Source organism: Egretta garzetta, unplaced genomic scaffold (assembly GCF_000687185.1).
Source record: "Egretta garzetta isolate BGI_Z169 unplaced genomic scaffold, ASM68718v1 scaffold49, whole genome shotgun sequence".
In the NCBI taxonomy this organism is placed as follows: Eukaryota; Metazoa; Chordata; class Aves; order Pelecaniformes; family Ardeidae; genus Egretta; species Egretta garzetta.
The window spans coordinates 1808308-1826709 of NW_009260775.1; the positions used below are offsets into that span (position 1 = coordinate 1808308).

General features: G+C 40.0%; 1 protein-coding gene across 1 annotated transcript in view; it reads left to right on the plus strand.

Annotated features, from left to right (window-relative positions):
* The window catches only part of MID1 (midline 1), a 98236-nt gene that overhangs the window by 44607 nt on the left and 35227 nt on the right, over window positions 1–18402 (plus strand). Inside the window, exon 2 of the mRNA XM_009646343.2 lies at window positions 10105–10200. Coding sequence (XP_009644638.1) covers window positions 10105–10200 — 96 coding nt within the window. The remainder of the gene's footprint in view (window positions 1–10104; window positions 10201–18402) is intronic.

Here is an 18402-nt window from a genome sequence, read left to right on the forward strand (position 1 = left end):
TCAGACCGCAAATATTGATGAAGTAGAACTGGCTTGAGTTACGTTTATGGTTTGGCATGCTACAAGTGATTTATTATCATAGGAACATAGTAAAAATAAACTACAAAAGTACTTGGTCCACAATCATGCAAACATGCCTTCTTGAGCTAAAATCCACTACTTTGAAGTATCCTTGTGCAATTGTTCATATTAGTATGAACAATTCATTAGTTCATAGTAATTGATTAGTTCATATTAGTAAAATGAAACACATCTGTTATTATCTGCTATGCTGAAATAAGTGAAATACACAAGTTCTGCTGTGGCCTCCACATGGGACATTTGCTTTTGGTTTGTAAGTTTTTTTAACCTCTCCATATACATTGTTGAGGCTTGTTAACTAATAATGTATCCGTCAATTATTGGCCCATCAAAAGATAGTTGGATTGACATTGAATTGATTATTGCATTCTAATCTGAGTGAATGTGCACTCTGACATGGACTGAAAAGTATTATCTTAGCATGGGAAGGAAAGGAATTATTTCTTTCGGTGCTCCCCTGGCTGTAGCACACAACCCCTGAGCATTTTCTTGAGCATCCAAGTTACTTTCAAACCTTCCACCCAGAAACTCTTGGCACCTTGCACTGCTGGCAAAGCAAGAGCCAGCCAACTGAGTTCAACTCGGGTTCATAAAATCTAGCAGGAGGTGAGGGGTGCGTCATAACAGTAGCTGGGCAGGTCACAGCATGACCAAAGAAAAAGGGGCCAAATACACACGTGTTTTGGAGCTAAGAGTGGTGAGGGAGATCAGGATGTCTGGGAATGGAGCTGGGTTCACGGCTGAGGTAAGGGGAAGGAATAGCTTTTAGTGTTGCACATTAAATGAGAGATGATGATACTTCTGCCTGCTGACTCTTTCCTTGGTATGTTTTTCTTGGACTTATCAGTGGCAAATACAAGGCAAAAAGGAAGAGCTATTTTTGCTGAGGTTCTTTTTCCAGTGGATCGATATTTAAATTATACTCAGACCTGAACCTGCTTTTCCAACCAAAAGCTCCAGTTTTTTTGTTGTTGGTGGTTTGGTTTAGTTACTGTCTTTTTTGGTTTTGGGGGTTTTCTGGTTGTTTTTTGTTGGTTGGTGAGCTGATCTCTGGTGAAGTATTGGCAATAAGGGTTAGGCAGGTCAGAACAGAAACTTCACCTGAGTATGACAGCAATATGAAACAAAATCTGATTCCACATCATGATCTGTACCTTGCAATTTATACTCACTATTTAGTTTAAACTTAGCTCATCACCATCAGATTGTTTTATTAAGTCCCTAAGTAAGTAATTGTACTAAGATTATTTAACATTATTCTCCAGTTTTATCCATAGCAACTTGTAAAGTCAAAGATATAAATACAACAACAACACTGTAGCTGGAATATGAATCAAGGATGATTGTTTCCCTAGCTCCTAAATTCAAGATCTGGTGCTTGGTCAAAAGTTTTGTACAGAAAAATACTGATAAATTTATTACCACACTAGATTGACAAGTATTTTAGATGTTTAAGCCTTCTTTTCAAAAAAATACTTAAGCCCATGTCTAAACTTTAAAAATGTGAGTAACTCAAGTTCACCATGTCAAACTCCTTTCAGGGCATTCACTCAGTATAGTAGAAGGGTTTAGTATACTAAATAGGAAATAGAGCAAATGAAGAGAAGAAAACACAGAGAGATTTACACTTCTGTCTAGACCAAGCTCTAACTGTGGGCAGCAAGGCAATGAGCATGTGCCAGAATGAGCATTAAACTGGACGGATGCCAACTTTTTTATTGCAAGTAATCTCTTGCAGCTGGAGCCTATTCACTGGAAGGAAAAGGCAGAGCCACCAATGACTTCAGTGGTGCAAAACCAGAGCGCTCCAGAGTGGAAGAATTAGCTCATGGTGTACTTCTTGGCAAAATCCTGGAGTGTTTGTAAACACAAAAAGACACCATAAAAAATGTTAAGTGGGGCTTTTTTTAGTATGATTTACCCTAAGTCAGAGTTGGGTCTTTCTAGTTGACTGGTTGGTTGACACTTGCCTTGTGCACCATGCCGTTGGACAGTGGGATCGGCCTTTTCAAAAAGAGATGCTGTGCTCTGGCTTTACTTGGGCTTACCAGTGGTGCCTGTATGGCTCCTAACATGCTGCCAGAGCAACAGCTGGGAATATACTGTGTTCACAGATGCACCTGTTTCCTCTCTATAGAGGGACTGCACAGAAAGTCATTCCCATTTCTTGAGATAAAGCCAGTGTGGGCCCTGGGCATCCCAGTCCTTCCAGCTGTGCCAGGAGATGGATTTCCAGCTTCATTCTCCAGATGGACAATGAACATCCTCAGAAGGGCAATCTATAGGCATCCTTCAAAGTGCTGTTTGCCATACTGACAAACATAAATGCAGCTTTGTTACAGGCCAGCAGAAAGAGCTGAATTAGGCTTGTGACAGCTCCACCCATCTGCTACCTAACGCAGACCAAATCACCATGTTGGCCTTCTCTACTCCTCGCCTGTCTAGCTGTCCTTTCTAACCTGCCAGTTTTTAGTAATACTGAATTGCTTTTTATACATACCTGGTTAGATAAGATGGAATTTTTCAACTGCAAAATGCAGTAATATGTACTGACTGATTAAAACCAGATTTTTTTCTGTAATCTCTTAAATAAAATACAAACTTTCAGAAATGTTTAGGCAGACATCTGTAGAAGCCAGGACTTTAGTAACACTGCATAAATTGTGGTTCTTTAGCTGAGCTTTTTGCTTTCTCTTCCTATGAATGTCTGTCACTAGTTATGTGCAAAACTCAGAACTTCAGTTTTTGGAATGAATACTTCCCAGGTCTTGCTTGTGCAATATTAGATTAGGCATCTCATGAGCAGCAGCTCTTGTTGAACGTTTTAAGTATGTTCCATGTCCTGGGAGTTCGGAAGTGGATGCAGCCAGGACGCTGCAGGACAGCTGCGCAACAGTTCAAGTTCTCCTTAACCCCCTTCATTGCACTGGATTAGCCCATGGGGAAAAGAATGAGCTTATGAATCCTCTAGCTCTCCTCAATACGTCTTTAATGACATGCTTTAAATGCAGGGTGTCTGGTATTTGCTGTGCTCTTTTAACACTTCATCTTCCAGCTTGACTACTGCACTGAAGCAAAAAAAATAAATCAAATATATTTGGGCCTCAAATATATCTACAGTTTTGCAAACTTCAGTTAGCTCACATATCAGTTCAAGACTGGTTTTGGGTTTTAATTTAGTCAAATGCTTAATCTAGTCCTTCTTGTGCCTTGATTCCTGATCATTATTCTAGTCCTCCTTTGATTAGTGATTCATTAGAAATAATGCTGAACCAACCCCCCAGATCCCAACCAAAACCAGCATTTGGATATCTTATAATAGTTTGATTGAAATGGGAATGTCTAAAAAAATTGCTTGTCCTATATTCAGTTTTGTCACTGTCTAAACTGGGGCAGATTTTTTTATAACACTTTTGAATGCCCTGAGAAAACAAATTCCTTTCTCTGTTTAAAGGAAAATGGTATTTTCTTTCCAATTTTTGCACGTTCACTTCCCATTCTAATATTGAACATAACTAAGCAGTGTCAGTTCCATTGGCCTGTGTTCTTGGTAATGATGGTCCGTGTTACAGGCAGAATAGTTTTTAAGTATATATACTGTTTCTTTCCCAAACCTGGTATTGTGCATCAAAGGGAAACTTTTGCTATAGTGTACTATATATAGCTCCCATCCTGTCCTTTTTTCAGAGGCCCCAGCTGTGAAATTTCTCTTATGCTCTGAGGAAGGGAGAAGCGGTGAAGGAAGGCTAAAGAGCATGGCAGCAAAGCAACTCGCAGGGCAGATTAGTGTAGTTAATTCAAAGGGCAGAACCACGTCTGCAAGTTGGCAGGCACCCATGGTATATTTGAGGGCATGGCTTTGCAGCGAAATGAGAGCCCAATTGTAGGTTTTCCCTAAAATCGTCCTCTCAGTTAATAAACATTTTATGTGGTCAGGAACCTGAAATCCTTGGATTTCCCTTAAGTTTCACAATGTCCCATTTTAAATAAGGGTTAATTAAAAAAAAGCTACATTCCTATGAAATATGGAAATAGGCCCAACTTAGCTAACATCATTTAAGTCATAGCGGCTTGAAATTCAGCTATTTTTATTGCACTTTTCAATGAAAATAGTCCTGGACAATTAATTAACGGTGCAGTATCTCATGGGTCTTTCCTTGTGATATACTGTAATCACTTGAGGTAAAAATCTTAGTCCCCAGGAGTGTATCAACATCATAGCTGTTATTTCTTTTCACATAGAAATGTGGAGTGCAGTTGTCAAGCTCTGCACATTTGAGACTTGAGGTCAATCATTCCTATTAACCGCAAACGTTACCATTCCCTGGCTGGAGAAATACGGGGTCGAGCATGTGTATCCTACGGAAGAGTAGTCATCTGTTTCAGGACAAGTACATAGAATAAAAATCAGCTTAAGTTTTTCCATGTGCACCTGGCATGTCCATTTAAATAAAGAACACCAAAGGAAACATTAAACTCACATACACCAAAAAACCTGGCTCCGTATCATGCTTGATATTCTGGCAGTTCTTCTGGAATTGATTGGCAACTTTTTTAATAGGTTCAACACAAGTCGTGGGGGCAACGGGCCTAGTTCATAGGGTATGTCACCACGACGGGGTGGAAGCGTAACTGGAGTACATGCAAGCATAACTTCTTCGAGTTAGGAGGGAAAAACAGTTACAGTGAAGATGTGGTGGCATGGACTTTGTTAGCAACAGGGTGTATATTTATGAGCTCCAGCCAGCCTGCATGTACTAAAGACTGGTCTGCCATGTCAACACCACTCTCATTGCCCTGCTAGCTTGAATAAGTTAGGATACGATCACACTTCTGCTTTGTGGCATTTTCTTCCTCATCTCTGTTTTACTGCAGTGTAACTGGGTGGCTTTTGGTTACGTGCTTTAACCAACCAAATCTGAAAACATATAAACCCTGTTTCAGTTTAACCATTTGTAAAGAGATGATGGGAAGGTGGCTGTGGTTCTCATGGAACCTGTATAATTACTTAACCTAATTTCCACTATGCAGGGCTCTCATAAGCCCAGAAGGCTCTCCAAAGTTGTTTTCTTCTTTAAATCAGGAGATAGCCTCAAAATATGCCTTACCTTGGTCAGTTCTACACCAGCAGCAGAGAAAATGCAAACTGCTGTCAATGTTCGCTGCTGAAGGGCTTTGGTCATGATGGATTTGATGCAAATGGTGAGCATGGCTGTTGTTACAAAGTACCGTCCCACAGTGTGTGAGTCTGTGCTGCAGTTTCAGTGGATCGGTTCTCAAAACCTTCCAGTAAGCAGTGAGTGGAAAATACAAATAAGTATTTATATTTAACAATGGCAGAAAAAAGAATATTTTTAATGAGAAAAAGACAGTGGCTTTACTTCAAATGGAATTTAAAATCTCATTGTAGCTGATAGCTTTCATCTTGTGGCCCTTTGAATAGACATTTTTTTATGGGCCACGAAAATGCCTCTGAGAAGATCTCTGGGATATTGTTGTTTTCTCTGCTGTGACGTAAGGCAGGAGCACACAAGTCAGCATTTTTCATCTTAAGAAGTTTACATTAATTTATTTTGACAGCTTTTTCAACCCATATAGTAGCTTAGGACTATCTGTGCTACCTTCCTATTTTAGACAAGCGATGCCTTGCGTGAGACTGTTAATTTGGCAAAGGGCATGGGTTCACATTTGGTTTTCATAGACTGATAGATTTAAAGGCCAGAAGAGACCATTATCATCATCTAGTCTGACCTCCCACTTCAATCAGGGCACAAGACTCACGCAATCGTTGCTGCAACAAGATCATGACTTCACTGTGAGCTAGACAGCAGCTTAAAGAAGGCATTCAGTCCTGAGTTGCCTTCCTCTAATTTTTAGCATTAATTTTTCCAACTTCAGGCTCCAGTCCCTGGATCATATCATTTTATAGGCATGCCGAGTCAAAATGAAACAACATCCTCAACTGTCCTTTTCAATTACATGCCTGCGATTCCATCTGCTTGGATTTATCCCAAGATTATAGGAATATTTATGTTGTATAGTTGTCAGACCGTGCTAAATGGACAGTAAGCATTCTTTTCAGTTTATACTGGGTATTGTAAAAACAGTGGCAAAGCACGCATGGAATGTCAAGATCTTGAGCTAGGTCTGCAGCATTCAGGCTACGTCAGAAAGCATTCAGCCTGGCTTTTGGTTTTTTAGAGCAGTTTGCATCCACTGAATTAACGTGCATGAAGCCTGTTCACAGAGCAAATGCACAACAACTATTGTCCTTCTTTTAAAAACCAACCCCTGCATTTCTAAGATCATTTTTTAATACACGGGTGATGACGAAAATTGGTAAGTGACAAAAAAGATAAAGAAAGGTAGGTGGGAATATTTAAGAAATTACAATTTACCTAGAACATTTCCAAAAACAAAGTTGTAATTTGATTCACCTAAGAGAATGGCAATAGGACATTAGGTGGGAGGAACGAAGATACTTTGAATAAGCTTATTCTGCCACTCCTTTTTACATATACTCATCATAATGTGGGAGCGCATCTTCTCCAGGCTTAAAACCTGGCTATAATTCACTATCCCAGGAATTCTGCTCTACAGCCCTGGATCAATTTTTCAAAATGGCCAGAGCACCAAATTTGGCATTGAAGTTTTACACAAACTGGGAAGTTACAGGTGTGGATGCGAAATGAGTTTGTGACACTATGGAAAGTCTGGGAGCAAGTTAAACTACTTCTGAAGCTTAAAAGTCTTTCAGGCCCTTCCCAGCCCCCCTCGTGCAGAGCAAAGAAAGAATGCAGGGCTTGAACTCCGCTTCTGGTGCGTACTATTGTGTGGCAGCCAAAGTGGTGCCATGGTCCATATGGGAATGGAATAGGGGAAAGAACTAGAGAAAGGTACTGCCACGAGAAAATCTGGATAAACATACTGCAAGGATTGGTCGAGCTTTATGACCTTTAAAATGTTCAAGTCAGGCCAGTTTTAAGAGCTGCCATTCAGTACTTACCCTAGTGAAGCTGAAAAAATTGACATTAATTTCAGAAAGCAGCTGCCAGTTCTTGCTATTTAGTAAAGCATTAATAAAAACTGATGTTTTCAACAGAAGTTCATCAACATTCTGATACTTCTTGATTTAAAGAGACCCCAATCTCTTGCATACCAAACTTGAAGGAAACAAAATGCCAGGCTTTCCAGTTTGAAAAGGACACAGTTCAAGAAGCTATAGCACAGGAATGCATTAACTCTAATTTTTGTAAGGCAACTCACTTGTTCAGTAGTTATTCTCCACTTTCATGGTTGGGAAATGCAGAGGACGTCAAGAGATCTGTGTGAAACCATAATAATATATATGGGTTTGTGTTTATATTCACTGGATAGAGAACTTAATTCTAAGGTTTTGTTCTTTATCCAGGGTTTGAAAAATATCCTGGGTATAATAATCCACATATAATCTATGGGTAAATAAATTTCTGTTTCAGAGAAAAATACTTGCTCTTCATATAATAATGGCCTTAGTTCAAGACACTTTCAAGTTATTGAAAATCACTGAAGTATTCCATAAAAGCTTTGAGAACCTTTTTTCTTCATAGTAGCAAAGGTCCCAACTGTTAGCATTTATTGTGTCTGGTAATACATTTGAAATTAGGCAGTCCTAATCAAGAACTTACATTTTTCATTTTAAATCTTTTGGTATAAAATATTAGAACATGTACAAAATGAATATATGGACAATAAGAAGGTGTAAAAATATAATTTCAAGAGTATTTGCGCATTTGGACCTCCCTTTACAAACTGTTTTTTAAAGACAAAGGTTATCTGATACTGTAACTATATGCAGTATTTTAACTTTGCATGTGAGTCTCAGCTCTACAAAGGGACATCTAACAGCACAGCAAACATGCCTTTGCAATTAAGTGATCATTCACAGTACAGCTTATGGAAATATAAGATACAGCTCAGACTGTTCGGTAAAGAATGCCCCTCCTTGTTACTCTTTGTTTTAATGGGCTATAAAATAAATGCAGTGTAGAAGGTATTTTTACAGCCAGAGCTTGTGATACTCGATATGCATGGCTGTGCTGGGAAGAAAACGCCAAAATTATGTACTTCAAACACCCATCACGCTTCTCGGAAGGGTTATATACATAAAGCTATCAAAATCCCGTGCTATCTTTAATGGAGCAGGACTGACTGCTCCTCTAGTGTTTACAGCATCTGCCCTGGTAAATGCCAAAGTACGTATGGTTCGGCAGTGAAATCCTGCCAGCTTCACTCATTTGTAGCCATATGCAAGAAGGAGTAAGGAGGCTGCACGGCTGCAGAAAGGGAGGGCAAGGAACGCAGTGTTTTAAAACAGCAGGAAGTAGGCAGGGAGTATCAGCACCAGAAAACACGCGTGCACGCGTGCACACACACACACGTTAAATGTATGCACGGAGGTGGCACGGGGTGGGAGGGAAGGATGAGAGAAGTCATGCGAGTTCATGGGAGCTGAAGGAACTTGAGCAATGGAATAGATACATCGAGGGGAAAAGTAGTCTTGTGAAGAAGAGAAACCCATTAATAAAAGATGAGGAGGGATGAAATTAATGAGAGCTCTGCAGAGACACTACAGCCCTTATGAGGAGAGAAGCGCAGGGCCCAGCTCTGGTATTCTTGTTCAGTCCTTCATAGATACCGGGGACTGCTCAGAGGACAAATTAAAAGGCAGGGACTGTCAGCCTGTCAGTAATACTAAGCAAGGGACTAGTGTCGCACACTTACCTAGGCAAATAACCATGAGGAACAGCTTGCCACGCCAGCAGTCCCCAGGATTTTCAAAATGAAATATACACCTCTGACATTACTGAAATAAACAAGTGTTTACAGTCAGGACTCTTTTTAAGGGCTTACTTCTTTTTTCTTCTTCTTCTTTTTTATGTACTCAAGTTATATGTACAGAGGTTTTTTTATCTCCCTGGAAACTTTGCATTTATGCAAAAGCAGGACATTTTCACACCCATGTGTTTCCAGAAGATGGAATTTCATGTAAAACAGCAGCTATCTCGGGATGTGTAGTAAAAAGCGAGGAGCTGGTAGTTGCAAGTTCCACAGTGCATGGCAGGGTCCTGGTCCCAAGGCAGCCAGATCAGGGAGCAGGGTCACAGCCATCACAGACCTCCTCCTCCTCCTCCTCCTTATGTGCTTGGATTTCCTTCCTGTGGATAACGGAGCGAATCTCACATGCAGATGCACAGTGGCCAGGATGCGGCCTCAGATCTGGAAAGCACTCTGGTCTCCCACAGTTGCAGATATTTATTGCAGCCATAATCAGTTGATAAACACAGACATAAGCCACAAGTTCTCTCTTCAGAGTGATTAGTGAAGGCACAGCCTGTGAGCAGGTATTTCATTCTTCTGCGTAGAAAGGATGTTCTTCTTTAGAAATATTTATTAAAAAAACATAACTCTATTGAACTAGGGAATTAAATCAATTAGATCAATCCCCCCCCCCCCCCCCCCCCCCCCCCACTCCCACCACCAAGCTACCTGTTTTTTCTCAGTGCTGACCCATCTACTGGGTCCTTACAAATACAGTCCCAAAGGGGCACATGTTTGGAGACCTCAGTTAGCAACAGGATTTTAAATTCAGATGTAAGACTGAGAGCAGGAAATAAGTCCAAAAGTGTTCTCAGATAAAATAAACCACTTTTTTTGGTGAAACGTTTTTAGCCTCCCTGCTGTTCTCCTTACTCCTTTTTTTTTTCCCCTGACTAAAACTAATTGCTTACTCCAGTTTTTAGTAGGTCCTTAGAAACTCTATTTTCTAGGACTCACTCTTATCTTGAATTGTTCTGCTATCTTGTCTTGCCATACTTGATGCATAGACAAAACATTTAATGGAGCAGATCAAAATGAAAGTCTCATGTTCATACCTGTGTAATAACAAAATTCAGATCCTGAAAATATATCCATTTTTCAACTAGTCACATAAACATTAAATTCTTCAAAGTGCTAATGTGTTCTTTTCTTTCTTTTTGGCAGCAAAATTTGGAAAGTAACCTCACCAACCTTATTAAGAGGAACACTGAACTGGAAACTCTTTTGGCGAAACTCATTCAGACCTGTCAACATGTAGAAGTGAGTACTGACCTCCATTTGAAATACCTGTAAACTTAATTACATTTACTTCTAGCATTCTGGAACAAAAATTTAAACAAAACACCAACAAGCGCAGAACTAAATTAAAATAGCGGTAAAGTGATTTGGAGCTTTTTCACTGATAAATGGTATTCTTAATACAGATAACCTCCTTTACATTCCCTCCTATCCTCTTTTAATTATGGTATGTTTGTATGGCCCCCACCACTGATATACTTGAGCACATTACTCACTATCTGTAATGTTTATCTTCTTGAATCCTCTGTGATGTAGAGTAATCCCTTCATCCTTGGAGGTATTTAAAAGACAGGTGCTTAGGGACATGGTTTAGTGGTGGGATGACAGTGTTAGGTTAATGGTTGAACTTGATGATCTGAAAGGTCTTTTCCAACCTAAACGTTTCTATGATTCTATGAATATTTACAGGTGGGAAACTGAGGCAAAGCAATAATAATGCTGAGATCCACAATGATATTTAGGTTTCTATTAGACCACTGATTTTTTTCCTTCAGAATTAAGTATCTGAATACATATGTGGACTCAAAAGTCATACAAGAAATATATCTGTTTTCAGAAGAAAAAAGATGCCTACAGGCCTTTGAGTTGCCTCAGTTACATATTCCACTTTGATTATCACAGAAAATCTTCAGCAGGGAGGGATCTGAATCCATATTTCCCCAAAATCTGGGGGATATTTTAGATGGTACCATGGGGGCTGCTGCTCTACATGCAAATTAAAATAATCACAGACTACTTCAGCCATACAAGCTGAAACAGAAAGAGATCAGAGTCCAAAATGGACTCTTTTTTTTTTTTTTTTCATTTTACCTTTTGCCATGCTATAAGACCTTTTCAGTTCCTTATAGTACATTCAGGTCAAAAAAGCCAAAACCACTGTGAACAAAAAGCTTCCATATCACAAAAAACTTGCAAAAGACTTGCAAAATGAGTTTATGCTTTCTGACAACAAATATTATACAAACATCCCCATGGCATGGAAACTTTATCACCAGTGCTTTCCTCATTGTCAGTCTCAGCCATGAGTGCCCAGGTGACACACCAGATACAAAAGATTTTACCCTCCTCCAGGTAAATTGTGGTTGAAAAACACTGGAAGACTGGGAAAGGCTCAACATCGTGAGGCGCATGTGCTTGTTGACAGGTATACTGGATTCACTGAGAGACACCAAGTTCATCATTTGCAGTGCTGTCAGCTTTCATAAGTTCTAAATTCAATTTAAGATGGCAAGGGAAAGTTAATGGGGTAGGAATCAGAGGAGCTGGCACAACATAAATACTGCTGATTTAGAGTGGAACAAGCTTTAGACCTCGAGCACCGAGAAAAGGTATTTTCAGTTGAACAGCCAATTACTAGTCAGATTAGCAGGGAAAACTTATTTTCCCTGTGAAAAATGGTTGGGGTTTTGTTTGCATTACAGCGCTGTTGCCAGGCTTCCGCATCGGACCGTTTCACTTCTGACTGCATCGCAGTTCCTGCAGCAGCCTCGTTTATTCCGAGAAGGGCGCACTGTATGTTCCTAGCAGACAGGCAGCATTAAATAACAATAGTATTGTGTAGAAAAGGTATTCCACGTTGAGTGTGGTTGTCCATACATGTGAAAGGAAGCCAGGTTTCTTCACCACTACCTGGGGAATAGCCCTGGGGAATTTGAGAGAGGAAGGTAGCCTTAACCCAGAGCTTCTGAAACACAGGCGTCATTTAAGAGAAAGTCAGCTGGGACATAAACTGCTGTAACACAGCCCCCTGCTAGCTCTGCAGAAGGGCACTTGGTTTTTAGAGAAGCCTCTTTTTCTTCCTTATAAAGTCCTGTTGGAAGTTCTTCATAGGGCTGCTTCTTTTCTGTCTTTTTCAGACTAAAATTCAGTGACCTAATTAAGCCCCAAAGCAACTTTTGCTTGTGAACAGGCACATATTGAAAATTTGGCAGCTGCTTAAGTACCTTGTTGACAGTGGCAATGGCACATGCTGCAGTAAAAAAGAAAGTAAAAACCCCCCACCCCAAAAAAATCAAAGCAAATAAAAAAAAATCCCAAACCCCAAAACAAAACAAACCTCCCCAAGACTGTTCTTCCAAAGAGATCATCTCATCCATTGTTCTGTCTGCTCCACCTCTGCCTCACTGACTTCATGGGGCAAAACAAAACCACGAAGGTCTGTCCACAGTACCAGACTTGAGGGGAACAGTTTGAGTTCTTTATACAGGCAGCAATAATGTCAGGCAGAACAACAGCAGTATCAGCTGTAATGAGGGGCAGAGAAAGGGCACGTTTTCTTCCACCGTATATAAAACTTGGAGCAAACCCCCTGAAACAAATGGGCCCAGGACAGCATAAGGCCTCTTCGTCATTAGTGGCCTATGTCCAAGATGGACTAGATCTGGAAAATTTAAAATCGTTCTGCGATTCTGCAGTATATTACCAACTCTAAGGTTTAGTATTACAAAAAATCCAACTTGTTCAACTGGTAACAGATGCGCTACTGTCCCTGGAGTCCTGTTTTAGAAAATTTCTCTATAGACATAAAGCAATAGCAGTGAAGTTGTTAATGAATTCCTACCACGTTTTATTCATCAAATTAGTCTAATTAGCATTTAAATTAGCTAAATATTAAGAAATGAGCTTCAGTCAAAACCCTGGACCTAGGCCGTGCTGGAAATCGGGCAAGTGGGGATGTGGAAGGAAACTTTAAAGCTATCTCTGTTTCTCAGGACTCTGTGAAAACTTCAGATATTACGTTAGAGAAGCTGAGGCGTAGATAGATCTTTTAAAAAGTCAGTATGCTCTCTTTCTTTGCGCTTCTTCATGACAGAAATTCACCCTAAGACAGAAACCCAAATGAAGCAAACATTATATTTGTTGTAACATTAATGTTACAAATTTAAAATTACAAAATATTAGGAAAATAAAAGCTGAGGTTTCCAATGACTCTATTAGTATTGCCATATGAACTCACTGAAAGGCTGAAACCCAACAAGTAGTTAATTTTATAGGTAATGTTTTCCTTTTCATTTTTTTTGATACAATATATTAGATGAGGATGTAGAATACATTGCAAACAGTTTGTAAGCATGTAAAAATACAGGTGGTGCACTGTAAAAACTGCTGTTATATACCTAGATTTTCCTTACCTAATTTTAAATAATTTTAATAATGTTATTTTAATGTTGATTTAGATTTTGAGGGGTTTAAAACCAGTTGAAAAAAAAAAAGAAAAGAAGTTTTTTGTTTCACACATCATTTGAACTTTGAAAAACAAGGAAGGAAAGGGAATTATTATTCCTTGTGTTAAAGTGACCAAATTTTTACTGAGGGGTATATAAACTTTAAAAAAAGTTATGCTAATTAACATTTATTTCTAGAAATACACACTAATATTTTTTAAAGCCTTTGTCCTGTCAGAAACCAAAAAAATACAGTATTACATAAAAAACTGGAAAAGGAATCTTTTTTGGCTTTTGATACGGAGCAGAAGCTGATGTTTCCGAAAATGAGCAACAAACAGGCTCTGCGTCTTTCGAACAAATGAATCCTTGCCAGCCAAACCAAATGTTGTCGCAGAGCCACTGTTTCTCATCAACCGAGTGAGCTGTTAATGCCTTCCCAGCCACCAGCTTCACTGCAGATTATCTACCCACACATCCTTCGCATCGGGCAATTGAAACTTTATCAATACCAAAGGCCAAATCCCAGTCTCTCTGTATTTTAATCCAGATGTTTATTCCCTTCTGAAAAAGAGTTAGTTTTGCTTTTTGCTCACATGAACAGGCAAGGACTGATCAGGGACATTCGTTATCTGGAAGGTGGACACCCTCCAGCCACCGGGGAGGGGTTATCCGGGGCTGCCTTTCATCACAGCAATGGAGGCATAAATCTTGCCTATTTTTAGGATGAGTTTACCAATTTATGAAAAGATTTATCCTGATGGGGGACCTGATCTTGGGAGACTCAAGAAGTCCACTTCCAGTCTTGCATTCCCAGGGGTGTTTCTAGGCATATCAGTGGAAAAACTTTGGTGAATAGATCAAGCCAAACTTGCATTCTTTACTGCTTGAAGTACAGCAGGGATATTATTAAGCATTTTATAGTATCTGGCTGATTGATTTCATGCATAATATGGAAGTATATAGCCTGTGATAATATTTAGTTAATGGTAAAGCTTAATTTTTAAAATCCCATTTTCTCAATGGGAACCACACCCTGAGAAGTGAATGCTTGAGATTATAACTCCTTTCTGTCCCAAATCTTTCTGTTTCGTTAGGAGCACCCTGGTACACTGGTTTTACTCTTCTTTCAGACACATCCCTACCGCGTTTTTTGTTTACACTCATTTTTCCATCTTTCCGCTCTCCTTTCCTCTGTAATCCCATCTGTCGTTTCTTGGTTTTGCAGAAAACCTGAAGGCTGTTAATCCAGAAAGTTTTGTTTTCCTTCCTTGGAGATGATGGCAGGTCTACAATCTCACGCCTTTGGCCAGGCTGCTTTCTGCAGAGCACCCCCTCGCTCGGGGCTGCGTTGGCCCCGGTGATTGGGCTCTGCTCCTCACTCTCTTCAGGGAAGGCGGCCGTGGCTGCCTCCCCAGGGACAGCAGGCTTGGCTGCGACAAATGATAAACTGATTCATAGGATAAAATATAGTTTTCTCCACAAAGTGAGAAAATGGAATAGAAATGGCTACTGATCTGAAATATGTTCATTTGTAGTCCTAGTTCATGGCATTCCCACATCTGTAGAAAACTTTTTTAAAAGCATTATAAACCATTCTGGACAATTTTATCTTTAAATTCTGTGGACATTCACCTAATGAGAGCGCCATCTAGCATGTGGCTATATCCATATGTGGCTGATAAAAGTCCATAAAAACATCTGTGCATGTCAGGAAAGCAGCTACTTAGTTTTGGGCCTGTTATAAGGGGAAGATGTTTGAGGGGAAAAGCACGTAATGTAAATCTTTATGCTTTGGCATAAATTAACAGTGTAGGTACAAGCCCTCTACCTCAGCTGAGAGAGAAGAGGCTCTAGCTGGATCCAGTCCCACTGGGTGAAGCAAGGCTGCAGTAATTCCCTCATAGCAAATGTGCTACACAAATTGCTCGTGTGAATATGTGAAAATTTCTGTAGGAGCCTGGGACAAATCCTCCAAAAACACAGTTGTAAAATTTGGATTGACAGGCCCAGGACATAGTGATATAGGTTAATCCCTGGGTGATAGCATTCCTGTGGCCGTGCCAACCCACCTCCAGGTCTCCCTGCCTCCCCACCGTGTGCTGGAGGGGCATCCCCCCAAGGGGTGGCCATTGGCACACCTCCCCTACCTGCCCCCTGCACCCTGCGGCCCTGCCACCCTCCCCGGTGGGTGATGGGGAAGGGGGCAGCATCCTGGTGGGTGCTGGCCCATGGCTTTCCCAGCTGGGTGCAGCTCTGGATTTAGCCACCTCCCAGTTGAATCAGGGAAGGATTCAGTGCTGTAAGCGCTTAGGTTCTCCCCTTGGTTTTAGTGTCACGGGTTTCTCTGGCTGGCAAAGTGCTATGTCACAGCAGATTTGCTTCTTTGTCAGAGTTTCCGAGACACGTTGCTTCTATGAATGTGTGAGGCTTCTGCAAACATCTTTTAGATCATGACATTAACTGGCATAAGGCACAAATCTGAGCATGAGCCTATTTTGCCAGTTACTTCTTTCTAAGCAATTTGAGTGTTGTTTCTGGACTTTTTTCTCATCTCTTCTAGGAAATATATGATTAAATGTCTGTTCTATAGTCAATACCATGAAGCTTCTCTCATCTGTTATGCAGAAACATAATCTGAACTCAGCTGGAGGAAAAATTGGAGCAATTATCTAGGGGGGAGGGGAAAGGAAATAGGTTTTGCTTGTAGACAGTTTTATAACATCTGTATCACAGTCTTTCTGTTTGTTTGTTTTGTTTTCAATTCACCAAACGTCATAGGAAGCAAATTCTGGACACTGCTGCAAAATCATTTTTGGTTGCATAAAGAAGGGAAGGCTTTTTTCTCTGACCATGTAACCCTCAAACTGCTGCATCCTTTGCTTTCTGTTTGTAATGGAAATACTCCATTTCTAGCTCACTTCTAAAGATCTGCTGCAGGCTAAATCTCAGCATAAAGTTCCCAGTCAAAATTTGTTTTTGTGTGTGGCAAAGAGTGTTTTTTATAGCCGTGTTATATAATCACCTGAAAAAAAAAAAAAGTAATGTATTGAAAGACCCTTCATTGCACCAACACAGATACTGAGCACTGACACATATCAGACCCATTTTAAATCAGTATAACAACAGTAGTGCAAAAGTGATGAAGAGAAGATGGCAGCACCTGGAAAATCCTGCTGTTGCCTTTTTCTGCATGCCTGATCAAAAAAGAAATAAGCCAAATGGGAAAATTATAAATAATGAAAATTCAAATCTCTGGTAAGACTTCAGCTACAAGAGAGCTTTTTCAAATTTTGCGACAAAATGTCTCCATTGATTTTTAGATGAAATACACGTAGCATTTCTGTTACTTGAGGGACAGCAAAATCAAAACTCGGCTGTCAGCGTGATTCCCTGAGGACACTCTAACAATAAAGAGGCTTTGTCTGTCACAATAAAAACCAGCGGGTACTCTGTTTTCACTAAGTTTCATGGTACTCGCTCCTTCTTCAGATTTGGGACCATGTCAATCAAAACCCAAGTAAACTGAAAAGTTCTCATTAGGAAAATTTAGGTGGAAAGCCTGTATGTAAATCCTGGTGTCTGAGCTGCAGCAAATGGCCTTCATAGTCATACAAAGCTGACCGCTAGTAGTTTGGAATTAGGCATCTACTTTGATGGGGGGGGTTAGATAGTAAGAAAGGGGAAAGGAGTTAAATAAGTGTTTACCATCACTGTGGGCAGATAACTTGAAAAGCAGCTCCACTGAAAGCTGCTTTTTCCTCTGCTCTAGTATCTTCTGGTTTTGCTAAGATATTTGTTCAGCAGCTAAATGTGTTTGCTATATTTAACTGCTAGAAGTACCTAACACTTTTTGATTTATGAAATAGACAGGAAAACATGACTTGAAGGAAATCCAGTTATTCCTCTCAATAAGAAACTAATTAGCAAACTTCATGATGTGCATAAAACCCTAAGGAAGTTTGCAGCATTAGTTTCCTAGGACAGTTTCTTCTGAAAGAGGGTACCAGAGTACTTTCTCTATTAACAGTGTACAGATGAAATTTATGGCATGATCTACTTTTGATTTCTAATTACTTTAGTTCTATGTTTAATTCCACTCTTATAAGTTGATTTCATTCAGTGAAAATCTCAGGTAAGCTTTAGTCAGAGTCTTAATTTTACATAGCATTGGAGAAAAGAGTGACTTCAGAAATAAAAACTAACAGAACACGCTGCATGGCATATGGCAATATGGAATATTCATTCAAGGATGTTCTAAGTTGCATGTCCAGTAAGTCCTAGCATAGTAGTCAAATATTATTTGCCTAAAAAATTACATAAATGTTTTCACATATGTATAATTGGTCCTATATAAAATATTGGTCCTATATTAAATGTATAATTGGTCCCATGTATGTATAGAACTGCAGCACTTACGCATATATTTTATGTACAGATTAGGCATGTGCTGGAATATGTTAAGGCACCCACAACTGGTTTGTAACTTCTGGATATTGGAGGCATAATTATGACAGAGATCACACGTATCGTGGATAAACTAACAGCAGCGCTTGCCATCACCTGCTCCGACGGCCAGTTCCCCTTGGCTCCATCTGTCCCTCGGTCTCACACCCCTACTCTTGTACGGGTTCACAGTCTTGTTAGACTGACATTATTGCAAAAAATTTGGCCTTAGACTAAAAATGGGGTTTAGTTCACTGTTAACCACTGGCTAACTAATGCAGCAGGTAATACTTTGTGCCTGCCACCAGAGAATAGAACTTGTCAGAAAAAATGTTGTTACTTTTTGGGACCTTCTGTCTTTGAGACATTTACCTTCATTGGAACAAAATCCTCCTGACTGTCTCCTTTTTCTGCCTAACATAAGTAGCTGAACAGTTATTAGAGGAGCCAGGAGAGCAGAGACACTGGTCCTCTAGTGCGTGTGTTAAACACTAGACTGAAGACCTTGGACCCTGGATGAGAGTTTTAAGTACTGAGCTGGTGGTTACCAGGG